General features: G+C 44.0%; 1 protein-coding gene across 1 annotated transcript in view; it reads left to right on the top strand.

The window, feature by feature from the left end:
* Positions 1–4000: 4000 nt before the first annotated feature.
* CUNH4orf45 (chromosome unknown C4orf45 homolog) overlaps positions 4001–22709 on the top strand; it is an 83207-nt gene continuing 64498 nt past the window's right edge. The window contains exon 1 of the mRNA XM_041658915.1: positions 4001–4061. Coding sequence (XP_041514849.1) covers positions 4001–4061 — 61 coding nt within the window. The remainder of the gene's footprint in view (positions 4062–22709) is intronic.

Here is a 22709-nt window from a genome sequence, read left to right as displayed (position 1 = left end):
GTTATTAGTTTTTTGCCAGTGATTTAGTCTTTAAATTAAAATTTTAGATTAGCATTCAAAGCACTGGGTTTTGTCATAACACCTTCATATTTGCCCTTATTTTGTTCTCATTTGTTTTACTTGTGTTTCTCCTTAGAATATGAGCTCATTCTTTTAAAGAGGAGGCTATAAAAAAAACCCGACCTGAACGAAAATACAATACAAGAAGAGGTTTGACTAGATGATTCATAGACGGTGATGGGGTGGAGGCGCAGGTCTATAGTTGAGTACTTAACTACCATGTGCAGTTTCCAGTCTGCATTTGCAAGGATGTCCAATCACACCAGCAGCAAGAGAAACACAAATTACTGTCACTATGTCTGTCACATGGACAAAAAACAAAGGGAACAACGCATTCTATGACTGGGTGATATGAATAGCCCAATAGGTATTCTCAGTCGCTGTGGGTAGGAATTCTAAATGATACAGCCATTATGGGGTGGGGCAGTAATGAACCATCTGCCCTAGACCAGCATATCACTTCCAGGAGTCTAACCCAAAGACGGCAAACGAGCTGCAGATGTATGGAGGAATTGTATCTTATAGAGTAGACCTTTTGTACACCATGAAGATTTGTCACTCAGATTCATTTAATGAAAAACTGAATGGCCAATAGCTAGGCAGGATTTGGGGGACAGACAGGACCCTGGGAAGGACAGAAATGGGACTGACAGCTAGACTCAGAGGAAGCAGGAGATGAATATGGCATGCTGAAAAAAGGTACTGCCATGTGGTAGAGCGTAGATAAAAAATATGGGTTCCTTTAAGATGTAAGAGCTAGTTTGTAACAAGCCTAAGCTATCGACAGAGCATTTATAATTAATAAAAAGTCTCTGTGTGGTTATTTGGGAACGGGTTGGCGGGACAGAAAATTACACCTATGTTATAGTACTGTCTGTATTTAAAAAAGGGATTGTTTGAATGATCGTTAATAATGCACTGGTGGAATGAATTATGGCAAGTGCATTTAGTTGAATATGTTCTAGTTGTGTCTACAAAATGAGAACTGAGTTTACCTCGTGCTGTGTAGACTGCTCTGCAGATGCACTATGACTATGAAGTAGGATGAGAAAGTGTGTTCCGCACATCACTGTTCCTTTAGATGGAAAGGGATATGAATATAAATACATCTCTGTGTCTATATATGTATATGATTGTAGTTACAATTTTAGAAATACTACTGAAAAAGAATAGATTATGGAATTAACAAGGATAAATGTAGAGATTTTCTTTTAAAAATATTCCTTATTTTAAGAATTTTACTTATGAACTATGCCATTATTTTCCTTTATAAATTTTTTAGAAAAAATCCTTAAAAACTGGTGACTGGAGAGATGGCTCAGTGGTTAAGAGCACTGACTGCTCTTCCAGAGGACCCCAGTTCAAACCCCAGCACCCTCATGGCAGCTCACGACTGCCTGTAACTCCAGTTCCATGGGATCTGATACCTTCACACCAATGCACATAAAATAAAGTTAAATTATTTTTAAAAACCCTTAAAAGCTGAAATATGCAACAAGTGAACCTAAACTTGTGTTGACCTGATACATAATCTCAAATAGAAGAATTCGCTGCCTCCTCCCCTCTGTTTCCTTCCCTTCAGCATTCTGGTGTGAGAGTAGTTAACCCTAAATCTCAGAAAGTTTGCAAGAGTCTCAGAATCAGAGCAGAAGCTTCCTTTCCCATGATGGCTTAAGGGAAGGTACTCAGGCAAAGTTGTGATCTTTTATTTTTTTTTTCTGTTTAAGTTACAAACAATTGCTTTTAAAAAGTTCAATTATTGTATGTGCATGGGTGTTTGGTCTGCATGTAAGTCTGTGTGCTATGTGTATGCCTTATGCCCAAGAGGCCAGAGAGGGCATCAGATCCCCTGGAATGGGAATTATAGCCATTTGTGAGAGGACATGTGGGTGCTGGGAACTGAACTTGTGTCCTCTAGAAGAGCAGCCAGTGCTTTTAATTTCCAAGCCATCTCACCAGGTCCATAATTACTTTCCTTAATTTAGGTGTATCCATCTTTTTCTCTTTGGAGCATTATTAAAAATGCAAGTGAGCCATGTTTATGTTGTTGGGGTTTCTGTCCTGCCCAGTTCCCGCAATCGTTAAGTCCCAAAGAAATCACACAGAGGTCTACATTAACTATAAACTGATTGGCCCATTAGTGCAGGCTTCTTATTAACTCTTATAACTTATATTAGCTCATTATTCTAGTATATGTTAGCCACATGGCTCAGTACCTTTTTCAGCGAGGCAGTCACATCTTGCTTCTTCTGTGGCAGGCTCAGAACTGCAGAGGCATGGGATTCCTTCTTCCCAGAATTCTCCTGTCTCATTGACCAGCCTCTACTTCCTGTCTGGTTGTCCCACCTATACTTCCTGCCTGGCTACTGGCTAATGAACGTTTATTTAAAATATAATTGACAGAATACAAACCATTCTCCCACACCATGTTTAGTAGCACATCTATGGTCCCAATAACTGGGGAGGCTAAAGCAGGAGGATCCCTTGAGTCCAGTAGTACAAGCCTGGGCAATACAGCAACAAATACAAGGACACATCCCAATGGGATGGTTCCTGTAGTCCTCACTCCAACGCCAGGGATTTTGTTTGTTTGTTTGTTATTTTTGTTTTTAAGAGAGGGTTTTGTGTATCCTAAACTAGCCTTGGACTTTTCACGTAGTCAAAGATGACAATGGACATCCTCTGGCATCCCCTTCCTGAATATTGTGATTACAGACGTGTGCCACCACACATGGGGTTTAAGTCCCTGTCTATCAGAACACAGTCCAAGAATGGAGTCCCATGTGGAGAATTCTGAGTGCTTGTGAGAAAACAGACAAGAGCCTTGTGACCTCACTTTCTTCAGAACGCGGAATTGTTCTTGGAACATGTCTTTGTGCTCTTCCCGGGTGTAGTGGGTAGGAATGGGTTGACTTTAGATTATTCATGACAAGCGGCTATTGTCATTTGTCTATGTGCCTCTATGGGAAGACATGCTGCCTTGCTGTTGTTTGTGGTATGATCGGACACTTTACTCTGGTGATGCTTCTTAACCCTCAGAATAGAAATTGTCCGATGCTCTGAATAAAACCGACTATTACATGAGACTTTAGACTCCTTGTTTAGCAGCTCCATCCTCCCAGGTCCCACCGCCTCTAGAGCAGTGGCCCCTATCTGTACTAAGTCAGTTCCAACTTGGATACCTCAGACAATGGTTATTTCAAGGACAGAGTATTTTCAAAGAGAGAGATGTTGTGATGAGCCCAGTACCTTTAAACACACTCATCAGGACTGGGTAGCCTCTGAGGAGAGAAGATCCTGCAACTGTGAACCAGCATGGCAGCAAAGAAGAGTGCAATGCAGGCCTGAGTCAAACGACAAGACACTGAAGGCCAGGAAAACGAGACAGGTTTGACCCATTCTTCCACACTGGGAAATGGAATCGGCTCTGTTTGGAAGCTCTGTGTGGCAGAAATGGAAAGCTCTCGGTGTAAGCGTTCTGGTGCATGTCTGTGTAGTCTAGCTGTCTCAGGGCCGGCTTTATCTTTTCTGGAGAGTGTCTTTCAAATGTGTTTAACCATGCTTTGCCTTTCTTTTTCTTTCTCCCCTGCAAACCCCCAATTGGTCCCTGTAGAACATTCTCCAGAAACGCTGAAAGATACTGGAGACGGCCGGCTGGGCTGTCCTAGGACATCATGGACAAGATGCTTCTGGTTGATAGGGCAGACAAGGGACAGTAGTGGTGGGGTGCAGCTCCAATTGTGTCTGCTCTCGGGCACTGGAATACAGAGCTCTGGCAGAAGGAATATCTGCTCTTCCTGTCATAAAGCATCCTTAGTAACCAGCCAGCCTAGGTCACAGACTGGGAGAGCAGAGATCCCGTCCTTGACACTTCCTGGTCCATTCACTGTTCTGAGGACAATTCAGGCAGTAATTGCAGCACAGAAGCTTAAAGGTCAGCATGTCTGTCTCGTACCGGGAGCCGCTCTCTGAGACCGTGGGAAAGCGCATGGTCGTCACAGGTGAGCGGAGAGCGTGGGTTCACTTTCTCCGGGATCTAAGCCGTTTTCATCCTCACATAAAGGGTTCAACAGCGAAATAAGCACAGGATTAGTGTTGTCTTATGCGCAGGTCCCATTGTGGACACCTCGTACTGTCAACAGGTTTTTCAGCCACAGTTAGTGTGGCAAAGCTAGCTTTGACAAGGAGATTTCCATTCGCATAAATTCATGATGAGTGGGAGGGAAACGGATTGATGTTAGTGAGAAGTATCTTGGTCACACTTTTCACTATTAGTGATCTAGATTTATGGCATCTTTTAAAGTTGGACATATTTCATGGATAAGAGTTTGAGCAAAATTAGACTACCTTTTAAATAAATGTCTTAAAATTCTAAGTGTTATTCTATTCTTCCTGTCATTTTTTTTTTTTCCTGAGACAGAGCCTCACTATGTAGCCCTTGGCTGGCCTCACAGTCCTTATGTAAATCAGGCTGGTCTTGAACTCATAGGGAGCCACTTTCGTCTGTCTGAGTGATGGGATTAAAGGTGTGCGCCACTGCACTGAGCCAAAACAAAACAAAAAAACCACTTTTTCTTAAAGAAGATGTATGTTAAACCTCATAAAATAGTTGGATTTCATTTTATTCTTTCAGCTTACACTTATGCTTAACAGTAATTTGGGCAGTGTGTGTGTGTGTGTGTACAGTTATAATCCAATTAAAAAAAAAATAAGACGTGACCGGTTGGGTCAAGTCCTTAGAACCTAAAGCAAATTTTTATCTTATTTCATCTATTTTTCAAATTAGATGAATTTGAAATTTTTCAAATTTTCAAGTACATCTACCAGTCTTGTGGAAATCAGTTTGCTGCCTGTTCACTGTAAGCACTAGCTGTGGACATGACTCTGAAAGAGTCAGGAATCCACGTGGGGTGGGGGGACCCTAAGGAAGCCCTGGGAAAGCAGTGGGTGCAGGGTTGGTTCGGGGTGCTCCTTTCTGCCTCTGAAACCTCTCCTAGAGTCTTCTCAATTCGTCTTTAAAAGGGGGGTGGGTGGGCGGGTGGGTAGTAGTTGTGTCTGTTTTACAGGAAATTTATGAAGTACAGAACATTTCTATATCCCCACCACGGCTTCCTCAATTATTCTACCATTTGGTACTGAGGGTGGAATCCAGGGCCTTCTGAATGCTAAGCATAGGCTTTTAACCTCAGCTCTCCTCAGTTCTTGTTAGCAGGGTAACTTGTTGCAGTTCATGGGATAATAACAATGCATTATTATTAGCTACAGTATTAGTTAAAAGGCACACTTTATTCAGATTTCCTAGTGTTGTCCAATGTCCTTTTCTATTCCAGAAGTTTATCTACCATATTGCTTTCAGCTGCCCCACCTCCCAGGAGCTAACGGGCTGTGATAATTCATGAATGTCTTCTTGCTTTTAGACCTTGTCATTTTAAAGAGTACATACAACTATACAGTTCTCTCTCTCTCTCTTTCTTTCTCATGAGTGTGTGTGTGTGTGTGTGTGTGTGTGTGTGTGTGTGTGTGATATAGCTGTCCCTTACTTTGGATCTGTCTGTCTGAAAGGGCGTGTGTGTGTGTGTGTGTGTGTGTGTGTGTGTGTGTGTGTGTTGTTAAATTAGGGTTGTTGTATTGGGGAAGCCACAGAGATAAAGTGACATTTGCATCATGTTCCACAAAAAGGCAATATCAACATGACTTGTCCTGTGGCTGCTGACTCTAGCTACCCGGCTGCAGTGGAAGCTGGCAGGTGTCTCCATGGCAACGTCATTGTTTTCTCTCCTCCCGCTACGGTGCAGCCTCTACTTTCCCTTGCAGCTGAAACTTCTCCGTGCATCTGAACCACACCTGCATGAGAGGGTTGTCTTCTCAACATCTTTTCATTTATTCACTCATTTATATCAGTATAAACTCGTGACGATTCATTTGATTCGTTGGGCTCTGCTCCAGTGCTAATCGGTTCGTGTTGTTGCCGGTCGTTTCAGCTTTAGCCATTGCGCTCTTTCTGCTGTCTGCTGTGCCCACCTTGGAAAACATCAAGGTGGATGCGGTTGGTTGACTTGTATTTGCTTCTTTTCCCTCCTGCTCCACTCCTAGAACTGACTGTTCTCTAAGGCGCTTTGGGTTTTTCATCAGGTGCCAGACATGACCATTGCTGTTGGAGGGTGGTTTCTTTTAGATAATTTCAGCAGAACAAGGAATATGTGTATATATGCAAACTTGCATAAGCATGTGTAGATAATCCTGGGTGTAGCCAACAATCTGTGTCTATATTAAGCTCAAGATGAGTGAGTGTATTTGAGACAGGCTCTCACTATATAGCCCAGGCTGGCTTCCAACTCACAATCCTGACTTGTTTAGCCTTCTTGGAGTCTACAACTTCTTCCCCGGGCTGTCTCTTACCCTGGGTTCATGGCTGGCTGAATTCAGGGTCTTTGATTTGTGACTGTTCTCTGTTCTCTGGTTCCTATGTCAGCTCAATTTTAAACACTGTTCCCTTCCAATATGGTGTCCAGCCAGTGCCCTCTGGGTTCTACAGAGGGGCAAAGTGGAACTCCTCCCCACGGATGACCCACCCCAGAGGAGTTATTGTCTCAGAAAAACCTACAAAAGGATTTGAGGCCTTTGAGTGCTTGTTGGAGGAACTGCTAGTCTCTTCCGCCAGGGCCACAAGGTTTACCTTTCTCATAGGCTTCTGCCTATCAGTCCCCTCCCCACAGAGCAGCAGCAGGCGCGGGGGTGAGCTGGCTTACTTCCCTTCTTCTCAGTCCCTCCCACTGGCCTGTCACTACTTTGTGAAGCTTTGAAGCTCTTCCTTTCTTTTTCTCTTTGTAATAGAGCCCATATTTTCTTGTCCTGATGCTATTCTTTCTAACTCTTCGAGAGTTCTCTACAATGCATTTTGAGCACGATCGCCCCCTGCAATTCCTTCCTCTACCCTCTAATCTCTTCCCACCCAACTCTGACATTTCTTCCTTTCTGCTTGCTTTCCCCAACAAGTCCAGTTGGTGTTGCCCAGCGAGTTTTGGGAGCAGGTTCTGTCCTGGCATGTGGTTGACCTACAGGGGTCACATCACTCAAAACAAAACAAAACAAAAACTAAAAACTACCTCTCTCCCAGGAGCTATGGAATGTGCAGAGCCCTAGTTAGCCAAGGGATTTCATGCCCATCTTCCCTCATTTAGGTTGGGTAATTAACACAGAGCCCCTTACCTGGTCAAGGAGAAGAGGATTATCTCCGTGGAGAGCCCTAAAGGAAATCTCTATTTTCTTATCCTGACTCTCCCTCCTTCCCTGAGTCACATGAGAGCTGTTTCTAGCCCTCAAGAAGAGTTTTAATCTTGTGTCTAACTATCATCCTCTTCCTGGGGTCATTCTGGCCTCTTCCTTTTGCTTATCTCTGGGTCTCACCTCCAGAGTGAGAAATGTTCCCCTCCCCACTGCCATTTGATTCAAGGCCAGGAGGCAGCAGCGGTTATTAACGGTTATTAACGGGAAGTCCTGTGGGCAGAGCTTCACCAACCGAGTGTGGTCCATCCCGCCCGTCCTTGCAGCCCCTTGAGGCTCTGTCCTGATAAACGCTTCCCAGACACTCAAGTCAGGGCCCTTTCTTCTCCAGCCCCTTTGCTGAAGTCTCCCTGGCATTTGTCACAAGGGTTTTGATCTTTTCTTATTTTTGTCACCATCTGAATACCGGCTACAATCTTCCTCCTCGCACTGCCTAAGCAAATTATTTTTTTATTGTCATACATTCAACTGTCCCTCTGTGTTATAAATCTTTACAGGTTTTTGACGAATTCTTTAAGGACATATGCACTGCATAGACTCACACAGAATGGTTTCAGTCCTTGTCACGAGCGCTTACCTCTCAGTCGAGAGGAAGGAATTAGGTTTCCATACACACGTGTGGCTAATTCATTTATTCAACATTAAATCAGCACACACACACATACACATCAGTAGGGTCCAGGTACCGTAGTCATGAAGGACATCGACTACCCCATATACCTGTCATGATGCAGTGATGGGGGTCGAATGACTTCTTCCTCTGCATTGCTCTGTGGGACCCTTGATCAGCTGAGACGAGGTAGGGCGGTTCTAGCTTCAGGGTCTGGCAGAGGAGAAGGTCCATCGCTACTGCATCAGGAGGCTGCTGTCTGCCTCGCTCTGGGTCCTGGCTTTATACTTCCCTTCTTATTGTTACCTTACATTCATGGTATCACACTACACGCCGTTTTTATCTCTGCACTACACTCCAGACGGTTACATCATTGCGTCTGTTCACCTCCTCCTTACAGTCCTCTAAAAAATCCCCCTGCCTCACTCACTCACTTCTTCTGTTCTCCCCTTACGTCCATGGCAACTGCTGATGTTTTACCCTATAGTCTTGCCACTAAGTCAGAATTAGGTAGGAGGATCCCCTTATCCCATGGGTTTGAGGCCACCCTGTCCACTTACGTTGTTAACAGAATAACAGGCTCATTTTGAGACCCTGCCTGCAATCAGGAAAATGCAAAATATCACATTCTTTGTTGGCTAAGGCCTGAACGTGGTGCTCAGAGGACAACTTGCAAAAGTTGGTTCTCTCCTTCCACCGTGTGTGACCCAGGGATTGAAGTCGGGTCCTTAGGCTTGAGAGCAAGTGCCTTTACCCACAGGGCCATCTTACTCACCCAAGTCCTTAGTGATTGAAACAGGAGCTCCCTGTGTGGTCAGGTTAATGTGGCATTCACGATTCACCCTAGGCTGGCCTTGACTTTGCAAACCTTCCTGTGCTCCATCACCGAATGACACTTTCTGCCTCAGCCTCCCATGCTGAGATCACAAGCGTATCCAGCCATGTCTACCTTACAAAGACATTCTTTACTTCAGATTTTTTCCTCATGAATTTCCACTTCGCTCACAATGAAGCTAGTTGCTGAACAGTGAATATAGGACATTGAAAAAGCATGTAAATGTTTGTTGTGACTGTCTGTACCTGTAGGCTCAGCTACACCAGATGCTGCAGAAACAGAGGCAAGATGATTGCTTGAGCTCAGGGTTGCAAAAGCAACCTGTGCAACATGCAAAGACCCACTCAGGGAAATTAATAATTAATTAAATACAAAATTAATAATTAATTAACTACAAAAGCACAATAAGAGATCGTCTGGCTTTGCCCAACGTTTTTCATGAAGCCGCTAGTATTCAGAGGTCAGGACTGTTGAATTGTTTGCACAGTCTGGTTCAGAGGGGCTGGAAGCCTCTGTCTGGCCTCTGTACATCTTGGTTGTTTGTGTACATGATATTCGGGTTACAGGCTCAGCAAAAAAATGCTAACACTTTGAGTCAGCCATTTTTGTGTGCTAGAAACCCAGCACATGGAAGCCAGGAGCGTTGTGGCGCTCCCCCTTCTCAAGGGGTGGTCTCTGTTAGAAGCAAATAAGCAGCAGAAATCTCTCTAGGAAAAGGGCAGAAGCCGATGTGATGGATGAAACCAGAAGTGATAGAAGACAAACACAAATGTATGTGTAATTTTCAAAAGCATTGCTCCATTAGCCCAGGTTTCACCGCCTCTTATTCATCTCTTTTGCCCTGTGAAGCTGTCACACTAATAGTTATGTCCCAAATCCAATTACTTTAAAAATAGAAGGTGACTTCACACTGAATTGCCAGTGGTTTCCTGTCTGAGAAAAGACCGAGACAGCTCTCCTGCCGCACACTTGGCTTAAGCCTCACGACTTCAGTCCACGATGAAAATAGCCCCGGTTTTCAGAAAGGGGTCACGGCAAAGCTCATACACATTCATGATGCCGAGACCCTGCGTTGGTGAAGCTGCATCTTACTTGTTGATATTTTATTCATTTTAAACTGCGTTCATCTGTGGTCATGGTGTGTAACCTGCCTCGAGTCATCATTTGTTCTGTCGTTGGAATCTGTATTGTGCACAGTATGCAAACTCTTACCATAAATCTTTGACCCGGGACAACTAAATAAACTAAAGATAGGCATTGAGGGGCTGGGGCTGCAGCTCAGTGGTAGAACACTTGCCTGGCATGAGTGGTAATCTGACTTCCAGCCCAGAAATGGAAGGAGGATGAAGAGCAGGAGGCGGAGGAAGAGACAAAAAAATTAAAAAAAAATAACAATTTAGTTGGAAATGATCTTCTGTTGGGACACAAGACGCCATGTGATTGTAGCAAGCATCTGGCTGGTCTAACAACACCAACCGAGTTATATGTTTTCTCTTGAGGACACACGCTGTCAGAGCAAGGGTGGTGAGCTTATGCAATCACTATGAGCCTCCAAATCTTTTTTGTAAGACACATTATTATTCTTACAAAAACCTAAGTGCCACACTGAAAGACCTTATCTGTGGGTTCCTGCAATTCTAAATCAATCATCACGAACTGCTGACCTCACCATCACCAATGTGATTTGTTGCTGTTGCCGTGGAGTGGAATAGGTTGACCCGAGCCTTAGGAGAAGAAGTCTACGGACAAGCTGTTTGCTTTTGTTTTCTAAGAACAAATAAACACCTTTATCATGTGATCTAAAAGACAGGAAGAGAATTCATCTGCCTTTCTGGGCCTTGCCTTAATTTTCCAAAGTGGCTATTCTTGTAGGCCTTTTGTGGTTTTTAAGATTTATTTTATGTGTGCGCATGTTTTGTCTACATGTATAGCTGTGTACCGTGTACATGCCTGGTACTCATGGAGGCTAGAGGAGCCTTTGGGTTCCCTGAAACCAGAGCTACAGATGGGGGTTACGGCTGCCTTGCAAATGTGGGGGTCAAACCTAGTTCCTCTGCAAGAGCAGCAAGTGCTTGTCACCACTGAGCCATCTCTTCATCGCTCCTAACCCATAGACTTTGTAACAACACTGCCTAAAATAATGGGGAAATAATTTTGAGTAGTGCTCAGGGCAGCAGCCCGGGGCTCCGTCTGCTCCTGTCGACAAACAGGATATATGTATGTGTAGATAAAGAGTTCTTTGAGAGGGGTTGGCTCATGTGATGACAGAAGCTGAGAAGTCTTGTGACCTGTAATCTGCAAGCCCAAGAGCCCGGAGAGCCAGCATTCAAGTCCAAACTAGAAGTGGAGCTGCTGGAGGACCCAACAGAGAGCAGGCGCTCCTGTGGGCTCACCCTTGGTTCCCTTCGGGCCCTTGACAGATGGCATGATACTCGCTCCCCCTAGAGGGTGTCTTCTTCTTTTAGCCTCCCAATTCAAGTGCTAGTCTCTTTTGCAGACATTCTCACAGATGATCAAGGAATAATGATTACCAGCGATTGGAGCATCCTTACACACACACACACACCAGTCAAGAAAACACATCAAATAAATTGTCACAATCTCTCTGAAAGGGACTCGGCTAACTGCAACCCCAATCTATTGCATCAGTCCCCCAAATGTGACATGCATAAAAACTACTTATGGAAGCTGAAGAATGCTGATTCTCAGGTTCTACTCCCCAAATTTTGACCTCACTTTTCAGGGATTCTTGGGACCTGCATAATAGAGACATGCTGCGGTCATATATGTGCACACCGTGGGAAAGACAGTTGCCCCAAGAGCAACAGGGGCTCTGCACCCTCTGCTCCTTGAAGTGCGCACATGAGCTAAGTCTATTACTCCTCAGGTCTGACTGGTCTCTAGACAGATGACTAGAAGCTTGACTGACCCACGACTCCTCCTTTTGCCGCATTGCCTCAGTTGATCCTGAGCTCCTGGGCTCAAGTGATTCCCCCATCTCAGCCTGCTGAACTGTCGGAGCCACAGACGAGGCTCCACGGACCTGGCTCTCAATGGTTGATTTCAAACGTAGTTTAAAATCCCACAATCTTTTTTTTATAAAGAAAATGGGAAAGTTTTGCGTGATTCAAATTAGCGTTCATTATCCTATTCTGGAAACGATTACACAAAAATGAAAGCTGTTTCTTGGCCCAGTGAATGATGACACCATTGACAGGATAAATAGGAAGCCAGGTTGTCAAAACTCAGGCAAACAAAGCTAAGTGAAGGAGGGGAGATTAGTGAATAAGTGCTGACGGCATCCCGGCGCGATAAATTCTTTGTTCCCGGAAAGGTACTGATTCCACCCACATCTCTTTTTGTAGAGATTTCTAGATTCTCAAGAGTTCAACTTCCAAGCTACATAGCTATCAATGCCACTTTTGTACACAGACACACATAAAAATAGAACCGAGTAGACATGCTAACCACGTGGGCTAAATTAAAAATACAAAACAAACCCCCAAACAGGTGATTCCACAACATGCTCCATCTCAGTCACTTCCTTTGCTGAGGATTTGGCGGCCACGTGGAACACAGCTCCATCGATGAACCACACCCACCCTTCCCATTACTAGCCTTTGGGTTCCGTGCACACACTCTCTGACACGTGTGTGTCCATGTGTCTAGTGGAGAGCCGCTGTATCTTATTTACCAGGATACAAAGCAAGCAACTGCCCTGCAAAATGCAGAGATTGCATTTTCTCCTTTCCTCTGCAAAGAGGAGTATCCTAGACTCCCTGGGGTGGGGCCCAAACAAATGATAGCTTATCATTGCACTCAAACACTGGAAGATAAAGATTGGACTAGGTTTGTGGGAAACTTAGATTTGTGAATGCCATCTCCTCGTTGGGGGAGTTGAGGCTCTGCGGAACTGTGGTCTCAAGCGTGCAATGCTTTATTTCAGTGGTCTTGACCCCTGGCGGGGGGTAGTCAAATGACCCTTTTGCAAGGGATGCATATCAGATATCTTGCAAATCAGATGTCTACATTATGACTTATAACGGCGCAAAATTACAGTTATAAAGTAGCAACGAAAATAATTTTGTAATTGGGGGGTCACCACAATGCTCAGAATTGTATTAAAGGGTCGCAGCACGAGGAAGGCTGAGAACCGTCGCTTTACGTAAAGGAATGTGAAAAGCTGTCAATGTTAATAGATACGTCGGCCAGGGGGCCCTTTCATCAATGTTCGATGGATGAGTTTTTGCTGCATGCGTCTATGAGGCCTGTGCGGCCTGAGCCCTCACTTTGAAAAGATTCAGCTCACAAATCAGGGCCAGGGGGTGGCGGTCCTGCTCGTAGGGTTTAGAGCTCAGGGCCTTGGATGTCCTGGCCCACACATCTTCATGCGGAAGTTGAAATCTGCTTCTTTGCTCCCTTGTTATAATTTTCTTTCAATGACCCAGGAGGACAGCTCTAGAAGACTGGGGTACTTACACACGACCGCCAGCCTTTAAAGTCAGAACACACCTCTAATCCCTGCCCCGAAGAGGCAGGGCAGGTGGATTTCTGTAAGTTTGAGGCCAGCCTAGTTACCACAGCAGGTGTCAGACCAGCCAGCTACATAGTAAGACCCTGTCTCAAAAGACCAAAACCTCCACCTACTAAAGACACTATCTCCAAGTTAGGATAGGAATTTGTCCAATTATTTTCACATAATGATACGACCCAAGTAAAAGCTACACATGCAAGTGGCACCATTTTCCTGTGGGCACAGCCTTAGCCTCCCGCCTGCTTCAGCTTGCAGACACTCTACACTAAGGCACCGCGTGGTGACGGCAGGGGACATACAGTGGTCATGTGGATTGGGGGAGGGGGAGGGATATGGGAGGCGGTGACGGGGAAAGAGACAGCTTCTGTCCTAACAGCCAGTCCAGTAGCCTGCTCATCCTAGCAACCTAGATAGAATCTTCTGTCCACAGCAGTGAGGGATGGTCTCTCAGCCCTACCCGCGCTCACCTCTGGTGATGGACGGTCTCTCAGCCCCATGTCTACTTCCTGCTCATGCTCCCCTCTGATGACAGACGGTCTCTCAACCCCGCACTACTCCCTGCCCTCGCTCACCTCTTCATCTCCTTTCTCTCCTGTGGTTACGGAGGACGGAAGGACAAGGATAAAACTGCAGATGAGAATTTCAACCCTTCTTTGGTCTCCACTACATTTTCATTGTTACCCAAGGATATTTAGGGAATCTTGGAGAAAGCTTTGAATGCAGCTTCAGAGTACAGCTGATTGACCACCCCCTTCCTTCTCTTAACCCCCCTCCCCCCACCCACACCCAAGGAAAACAGGCCAGATGGCTGCACATTCCTCTCCTCTGCCTTTAATTTCTCCTTTTGTCCAGTAAGACAAACTCCTCCTCTCAATGGCGCATGTGCTCTGATCTAGGTTGACCAGCATTCCCAATGGGCTTTGGATGAAATAACTTCTAGATCATTGAATTTGCAGAGGGAAAAACGGGAATAGGTGGCCACCTTAACTCTGACCTCTGCTGCTACCCTAGCCGAAGCCAGCCTCCCCGGCTCAGTGCTTCCACTGGAAAACACACAGATGTTTTCCCAGCAGGATGGACTGTGGTGACCATTCTTGGTCATCAACCTGACTAATGTGGAATAAACTACAAACCCAAGTCGTTGAGCACACCTGGGAGAGTGTTCATTTAGTTAATTGGATCATTTGAAGTCGGAAGTTCCACTCTGAATCTGGGACACACCTTCTTGAGGCAGCCTATATAAAAGACAAGAAAGAAGCTTTTGCTCTTTGCCTGCTTGCTCTGGCTCTCAGTTCACCGGCATTAGAGCCTACTTCTCTCAGGCCAGATCCGAATGTCTACCGAAGACCTGCTGAAACATCAGCCTCGCGGACTACTACCGATTCTTGAACTTTTTGTTGGTAGACAATCATTTTGGACTAGTTGGAATACAGCCTGTAAGGCCATCTAATAAAGCCCATTGTGCATGTGTGCGTGCATGTGTTTGTGTGTGTGTGTGTGTGTGTGTGTGTGTGTTCTCTCAGCTCTAGAGAACCCTGACTGATACAGTCGTGTTCATAATTATCAGAGTCTTGCCTAAGACCTTCTCCTATATAGACGATTACTGGCATGCCTTCCTTGTAATCAGAGAGAGATGAAAAGCTTCAGGCTATCCACTGATATATGGATAGATATGCAGGCAGAACCTCAGTGTTTTCAAGGGGCCATTCTGAACTCTCACACTTGTTCAGAGACTTTCTTTTTTTTTTTTTTTTTTTTTGCTTTAAGTTTTCTTTCTGTTCGATGGGAAACTGACTACGTGTTTGTCCTGTTTCTGTCATAAATGAACACAACACCTAAAAATAAAGTCAGATTCTGAATGCTTAGCTAAGAATCCCAACAGGAGAGAGCTCTTCACCATGTCCTCCAAGTCAGGTAGGCTTACCTGTGGCGTGGGCTAGGATGGAACTGCCTTTGTTTTTATGATTTCACGTAATCCCATTTTTCAGTTCCCAAGGTTATTACCCAGACTGTTAGAATCCTTTCTGAAAGTCCTTGCCCACCTGTAGCTTGGAGTGGCCTGCCTTTGTTTTCTTCTGTTGCTTTCATTTTTGGTCCCCAGAAGATGGGCCACGCCTGGCCCTCTCCTCCTCTCCCTATCAAACGATGTAATGTTGTATATATAAAAACCACACCATTCAACATTTAAACCTCCTAGGGTTGTGTTGCTTTTTGAGATGGGATCTCTTGTGGCCGCCACACCCGCTTCGAACGTGCTATCTCACTCAGGCTGGCCTTGCACTTCTGATCTTCCGTTCTCTGGAGCAGCTTCCATTATTAGCTGCTCACGTCATATTTGAATGGCTCAAAATTCTAAGTTTTGGGTCTTCGGTCAGTTTTTCTTTTTAGAATTCATTATTCCTATTATTTCCTTACAAGCTACAATGCAAAGCACTGAAAGAGCTACATTTCCTTGTTCCAGTTCTCATCTTTCTAAGCAGATGAACAGACTTCAACTTGTCCAGAGACTCTCAGCCTTCCTCATGCCGTGACCCTTTAATTCATGTTCTGGTGACCCACAACCATAAAATTCCTACTTCATAACTGTAATTTTTGCTACTGCTCTGAATCATAATGTAAATATCTGATACGCAACCCTGTGGGGACCGTGACATACAGGTTAAGAACCATTGCTCTATACGGTGTTTAAATTTTGTTTGTGGGAAGGCATTCAGACATACGCGTAGAAGTCACATCCGGGTTCCTTACCCTGCTCTGCAAAGGGACTAAATGGCGTTGAGTTAAATTTTATTTCCAAATGTTTGGCTACACTTGAGAAATAATGCTGCCTAAATGAAAATGCATTAAGCTGCATTTAAAAAGAGAATTATCCCTGCAATAAAGTCACGCTCTCAGAAAAATGTGTTGCCTACAGGTCTCCCTGGCAGCGGTGCTCAGACTCTGGGTTCATCCTGCCCCTCACCATGGCAGATCTCTCCGGGATGTGCTCATATGCACATGGACTCATTTGATCACAAACATTTATTCTGCAAGGACCAAGGCATTCGCTGCCTTTGCTATCAGTCAGGGAAGATAAAGAGACCGGGGAAACCCTCACTTGGGACTTTCCTGGTCTGTTATCCTAGCATCAATTCACATTTGACAATATTGTTCAATTATTTACATTCTTGAAAAATTTGGAAGTCCCCAGACTGAATTTTTTTCCCCATAACCCAGTAAATGCATAATCATCATCATTGTGATGATAATACATGGGGAAGAATGAGCTACAACCCACACTGGAAATTTAGATTTTTATAGAAAGATATATAAATTTTTAATTTATTTTTATAGAAAGACAAGTTTCCCTATACGGTTAGAAAAAATAACGCTCGAGCACACACACACACATGCATTAGGTGTGCATGCACACACACACTCACAAACATTAAACAAAATCATTGACCGGCAGGTGACAGGGTGGAAACACACATGACGACAGGCAAGTGGACACGTTCACATTTGTCTGGAGCAGCTGATTCCACAGGAACGAGCGAGCGCCCTTTGCAAACATCAGCCTGAACTAGGAACGCTGTAAGCTAGGAGTGCTCCGCTCAGCTGCATCCTTTTGTTACAGAATCGTGGTACACAGCAGGAAGAAGTTTATGGCTCCCACCATTTTTACGCTTGCAGTCCTGGCAAGACGTCCACGTCGCACTGTTTTGCGGCCGTCATTACCCTCCGTCTCCATGGCTCTTTCACTGTGGAAACCTGAAGCTCCTCACCCTTCAATGCTAATTTATCATTACTCCCCACAAGCTCTGGCAACTGGCTCTCTACTTCCTGTCTCAGTTTGGTTACTCTAAGAACTTCATGTAACTGCAATCCTGCTCTAGTGCCCTTTGTGACTAGCTTGTTTTATTTAGTTGATGTCCCCAAAGGTCATCTATGTCATGTAATGTTTCAGAACTTTCTTTTTGCATTTGGTTGTAATGTGTGCATGTATACATACGTGTGTGTGTGTGTGTGTGTGTGTGTGTGTGTGTGTGTGTGTGTTTATGGGTCTGTGTATGGAGGTCAGAAGCCAACATTGGGTGTCTCTCTCTTTTTTCACCTTACTTTCTGAGATAAGGTCTGTCACTGAACATGGAGCTCCCTGATTTGCCTAGGCTAGCTGGTCCGTCAGCCCCAGGGGTCCTTCTATCTCTGCCTCCCCAGGAAAGGAGAAACACACTGCCATGCTTGGCTTTCTACATGGCTCCTGGAGATTTAAACTCAAGTCTTCATGCTTGAAGAGCAAGCCCTTTACCAACTGAGCCTTCTCACCAGAACAGTGGTGGCCCACGCCTTTAATCCCAGCACGTGGGGGCAGAGGCAGGTGGATCTCTGTGAGTTCAAGGCCAGCCTGGTCTACAGAGCAAGTTCAAGGATTGTCTCCATAGCTATTAGGGAACCCTGTCTCGAAAAGAACCATGTTTTCATTTGTGTCTTTCTGCTCTTGACTATGAATATGGTATGTCCAGCTGTCTTAGATGCCTGCCTCTAAGAGTAACCTCCAATGACTGATTGCCACCTGGAATTCTGAACTAAACCCACCTTTTTCTCCCTAAAGTACTTTTCGCCCGGTTATTTTCTCACAGTAGCAGAATGGGTAGAATGTCCCATTTAGGGCTGAGCCTTCACTGTCACTGATTCTAAACACTTTGACTACTTGAGTTGCTTCCTTAACCATTGTCTTCTACAAAAAAAAGAATCTTTCTTGACCAATGTTGAGGACAGCACAAATCTCTGGCTGAAAAAAAAAATGCTTAGAAAGCAGTTTGACATCATGTCCATTTAGAAAAAAAAGACAATAATTTATCTCATGTTGGTTTAATTTTGGTAGGTCATATGTGTCTAGAAATAAACCTCTTTTAGATTTTCTAATGTACTAAATACATTTTTTTAGGTAAGCCCTAATTTTCTGATTTTCATTGGTATATATTGTGATGGTTGCCTTTTGCCTCTAATTTTATTAATTTGGGTCTTTTGACTCTTTCTGTTGGCTAGCCTGGCTGAGGGTTTTCTATCACACTTTTCTTTGCAAAGAACTAACATTGTTTTTTTATTAATTTTGGTGGTTGCAGTTTTTTGTTCTGTATCCATTTCATTGATTTCTTCCCTGATCGTCACGATTTCTTTCCTGTGTTGATTTGGGATTTGGCCTATTCCTTTCCCAGATCTATAAGGTGAATTATTAAGTTGTTTATTTGGGGTCTCTCTGGTTTAAGCAGGCACTTAGAGCTATAAACTCCTCCTCTAGGGCTTTCATTGTATCTCACGTTTGTTTTATGATGCTTTCATTTGCATTTGATTCTAAGGATGTCTTTTATTTCTTCCTTGATGGCTCCACAGACCCATTCATTGTTCAATCATGTGTTATTTAGTCACCTCGAATTCGTGTCCTCTCTAAGGGTTTCCTTGTTGACTTTTAGTCTTACTTCATTGTGATTAGTTTACCACGTGTCCTAAAGCACAGTCTACTTAAGAGAAAGGTCCGTGGGTTACTGAGAAGAACATATATTTGCAGGGTTTGGATCGACTGCTCCGTCAGGTTAATTTTATCTGATGTCAATGAATGAAAATCTTTGGGTATTTTAATTGTTGTTTTGCTAAGATAGCATGTCAATTGTGAGGAAGTGGGTATCTAAGTCATCCACTGCTACTGTGCTAGGGTTAACTCGTGATTTTACATCTAGATGTTTTTCTTTTATTAAATCAGAGGCTCCTGTGTTCAAGGCATACATAGTTAGGGTTCTAACATCCTAGTTAGATAAGTGGGTTATTCACTTAATCGGTAGGAAATGATCTTTATCTTTTCTCACCAGTTTTGGTTTGAAAGCTCGTTTTATGTATTAGAACAGTGACATCTGCTTGTTTTCTAGATCCGTTTGCTTGGGACACTTTTCTCACTTCCACCCTAAGGTCCTGCTTATCTCCTGTGGTGGGCTGGGTTTCCCAGGAACGGCATATAGATGGAGCCTGCCTTTGAATCTAGTCTCCTAGTCTGTGCCTTTTGACTGGAGAATCGAAGCCATTAGTAGTTATTCCTGAAAGGTGTATATTGACTTCTGCCTATCTGTTAATTTTGCAGACTATGTCTCCCCTCATTTTTCTTGTTAAATCATTTTCCTAGTATGATTTATTGCTGCCTGGAGCCTTATAGATGGATTTTTTTTTTCTCTTTAGTAAGAAGGTTTCTACATCTATTTTCTGAAGAATTGATTAAGTTGTCATGAAGCCCTTTAATCTATTTTATCATGAAAAGTTTTTATCTTTCCTTCAGTTATGACAGGTTCCATTTCTGGGTATAGATATCCTGAGCTGTCACTGTCTTCAACGGGATCTCCTAGATTGTAAAATTTTAGTCGATAAATCTGCTGTTATTCTGATGGCTCCCCCTTTGTACGTGACTTGGTGCTTCTGTCTTGGTGCTTTCCAGATACTATCTTTATTAAAAATCATTTCAGAGTCTGGGGACACAGCTCAGTGACGGATCCCTTATCTAGCACACATGAGACCAGAAATGTCATCCCCAGCTCTGGAATAGTCCAGAAGTTTGGGGTACTTGGTACAGTCTCTATATTGCTCCCTGAGTTGTATAGTAACTGGGAAAGCAACCAGAGCTGCTTGATAGTAGCGCTACGCAAATCCAGACTAGCCAGTGACCCTTCGGACGTCAATAACCACTGGAGGGTAAACAACCAAGGGTAGGAGAGCATAGATTCAGATTTTAGTATTAAGACTGCGCGTCGGAGGGAAGGATGGTGGATGAGAATGAAGATTGAGTATTAGGTCAACATTGAACTTTTTAAAAATATGGATGAAGTATCCAGGAGGGGAAGGTTGGGATAATGTTAGGGTCTGAAGGTTTTAGAGATAGCTGAATCTATGAAAGGTAATGATAAGTTAAAAAGAAGCGAGGATAAGGACGAGAGAAAGAAGAGGAGCTGGAAGAATAGGGGGAAGTGCGTGGTGTGGCTGGAGTACGGGACCGTGGTAGTGACGGTCCAGGTTTCATTCTCCTCAGCAGCCTCACCAGCACCTGCAGCCATTCGCTTCCTTGTGCCCCCCCTTCTGCCTGGGGCAGGACGGGATCTAGAACTCATTTTCTTCGTGTTGCCCTGAAGGCCAAGGGCATCAAACACCTTTTTAAGTATTATTGGTCATTTCTATGTTTTCCTTTGACAACCGTTTACTCTGTTAGCCCATTTATTGATTTGACTTCCTTCCTTCCTTTCTCTTTCTTTCTTTCTTTCTTTGTCTGTCTGTCTGTCTTTCTTTCTTTGTCTGTCTGTCTGTCTGTCTTTCTTTGACTTTAGCCTTTGCCGTTCTGTATGTATTCTAGAAATTAATGTCTTGTCTAAGGTGGAGTTAGCAAAGTTTTCTTTCCTGCTTCCTTTGGCGGTTTCTTCACTCTGGCGAGTATTTCCTTTGTTGTGTAGAAGCATCTTAATTTCATGTAATCATATTTGTTAATTCTTGTGCTATTGGCGTCTTTTTCAGGTTTACATTAAAGTCTTTAAATCCACTTTGTGCAGGGAGAAAGACACAAATTTAATTCCATTCTACAAGTAAAATCCAGTTGAGAACACTTTTTTTTTAAATCTCTCTCTCTCTCTCTCTCTCTCTCTCTCTCTCTCTCTCTCTCTGTTGTGTGTGTGTGTGTCCATGTGTCTGTGTGTCCATGTGGGTGAGTGCTGGTATATGATTGCTGCTGGGCACATGTAGAAGTTAGAGGAGAACCTCTGGTGTTTCACCTTGTTTGAGACAGGCTCCCTTTTTTAACTCTGTATCCAGGCTAGCTGACCCAAAATCTTCCAGGGATTTTCTGCCTCCCGTTCAGCATCAAACACTGGGATTACAGATGCATGCAACCTTGTCTGCCTTTATGAGGCTTCAGGGGCATCTGAACTATTCTACAACAAGCACTTATTGGCTGAGCAATCTTCCCAGCCTTTAAACACATTTTCCATTCTTCTCTGACTCGGTTCCCTGCAGGTGTCCAATCTGATGTGACCTCAGATGCACTCCCTGAACTGAACTCTTCCACGTGTCTATGTGTGGTCTTCCTTCAGCCCTGGAGCTGACACAACCACACAAGCCCACAGCTCACAAGTGGACTTAGGAGTAGGCGTCTCTGCAGCTGAAACGCTGCTGATTGCGGGATGCTCCGTGCTAAACACGATGTTTGCCAAAAAGTGTTCTTTGTATCATTTAAACTTTTGAATATTTAAGGAACCACTTGGAGAAGATGTTTATAGTCATAAAATACCTCAGCAAAAAGTTCAGAACACATTTTCTAACACTGGTTTTTAGTACAGTGTAACCCTCAACATTCAAGTAGCCCAAAATGACGTGAAAGGCTCTAAATTGAACTGTTTGTAAATTCCTAGTTCTGGATGCACCAAAGCATCTCTACTTCAAATTCTTGGTTCCAGTTTAGCTTTCTAAGCATTTCCTAGAGTTATCACAGTTGTTACATCGTCCTCCCTTTTCCAGCTGACATCAGCAGGGTGTGACATCGGAGAAATGGCAAGCAGAAGTCAATGTTTATCTGGTACTCCACCTGGGCGCTCTGTTCTGCTCTCAAGCTTTGATGTTCAATAATTGATTAGAAGAGAAAGGGAAGGAGTTGGCTTTGTCTTCTCCAGATGTGTTCGCAGTGATTTCGTGCAGACAGACAAGACACGCTGTTAGAACTGCAGAAGGCACAAACCCGAGAGAAAGAGAAAGTGGAAAGTAGGTGACAAACTGTGAAAGAGTACTATTGTTTGGGGGTCAGGATCCAAACAAACAAGGTAATAATGCAATAGGAATAAAGATGGACTTTGCACATAGAGCTAATTATCAATCCAAGTGGAAGGCGGGTAAGGACGATGCAGTCAGTTGGCATGGAGATCGTGGGTGACTGTAAACTCAAGATGTGCACAGAGGGTAGCGTACTTGTGACAAAGCTGAAAATCATAGCAGTCTGGGCTTGTCGAGAGACTGTCTGAACTGGACCTCAATTTAGTTAATGTGCGTGTGTGTGTGTGTAGGTCAGAGGACAACTTGAGGTAGTCACTTCTTTCCTTCTACTGTGTGGATTCTGGGGATTGATGACATTGTACCCTGGGCTATCTCCCTGGCCCTGCATGCTTATACTTTAAGGGAGACGTTAATAAATTAAAGAGCATCAGGAAGCCACTCAGGTATGGTGGAGCATATCTGTAGCCCTAGTGTGCAGGAGGCTGAGGCAGAAGAATAGCTGTTTGAGGACAGCCTGGACTGTCTAGCTGGACCCCATCATTAAATAATACATGACAACATGGCCCCAAGCCTGAGAATCATATATATTGGTGAGGAACATGTGAAAGGAGTGGAGA

This window comes from Microtus oregoni, unplaced genomic scaffold (genome assembly GCF_018167655.1).
Source record: "Microtus oregoni isolate MIOR12 unplaced genomic scaffold, Mior012 000010F_ref0000083, whole genome shotgun sequence".
Taxonomy (NCBI): domain Eukaryota; kingdom Metazoa; phylum Chordata; class Mammalia; order Rodentia; family Cricetidae; genus Microtus; species Microtus oregoni.
This window is presented reverse-complemented; position numbering and strand designations above follow the sequence as displayed.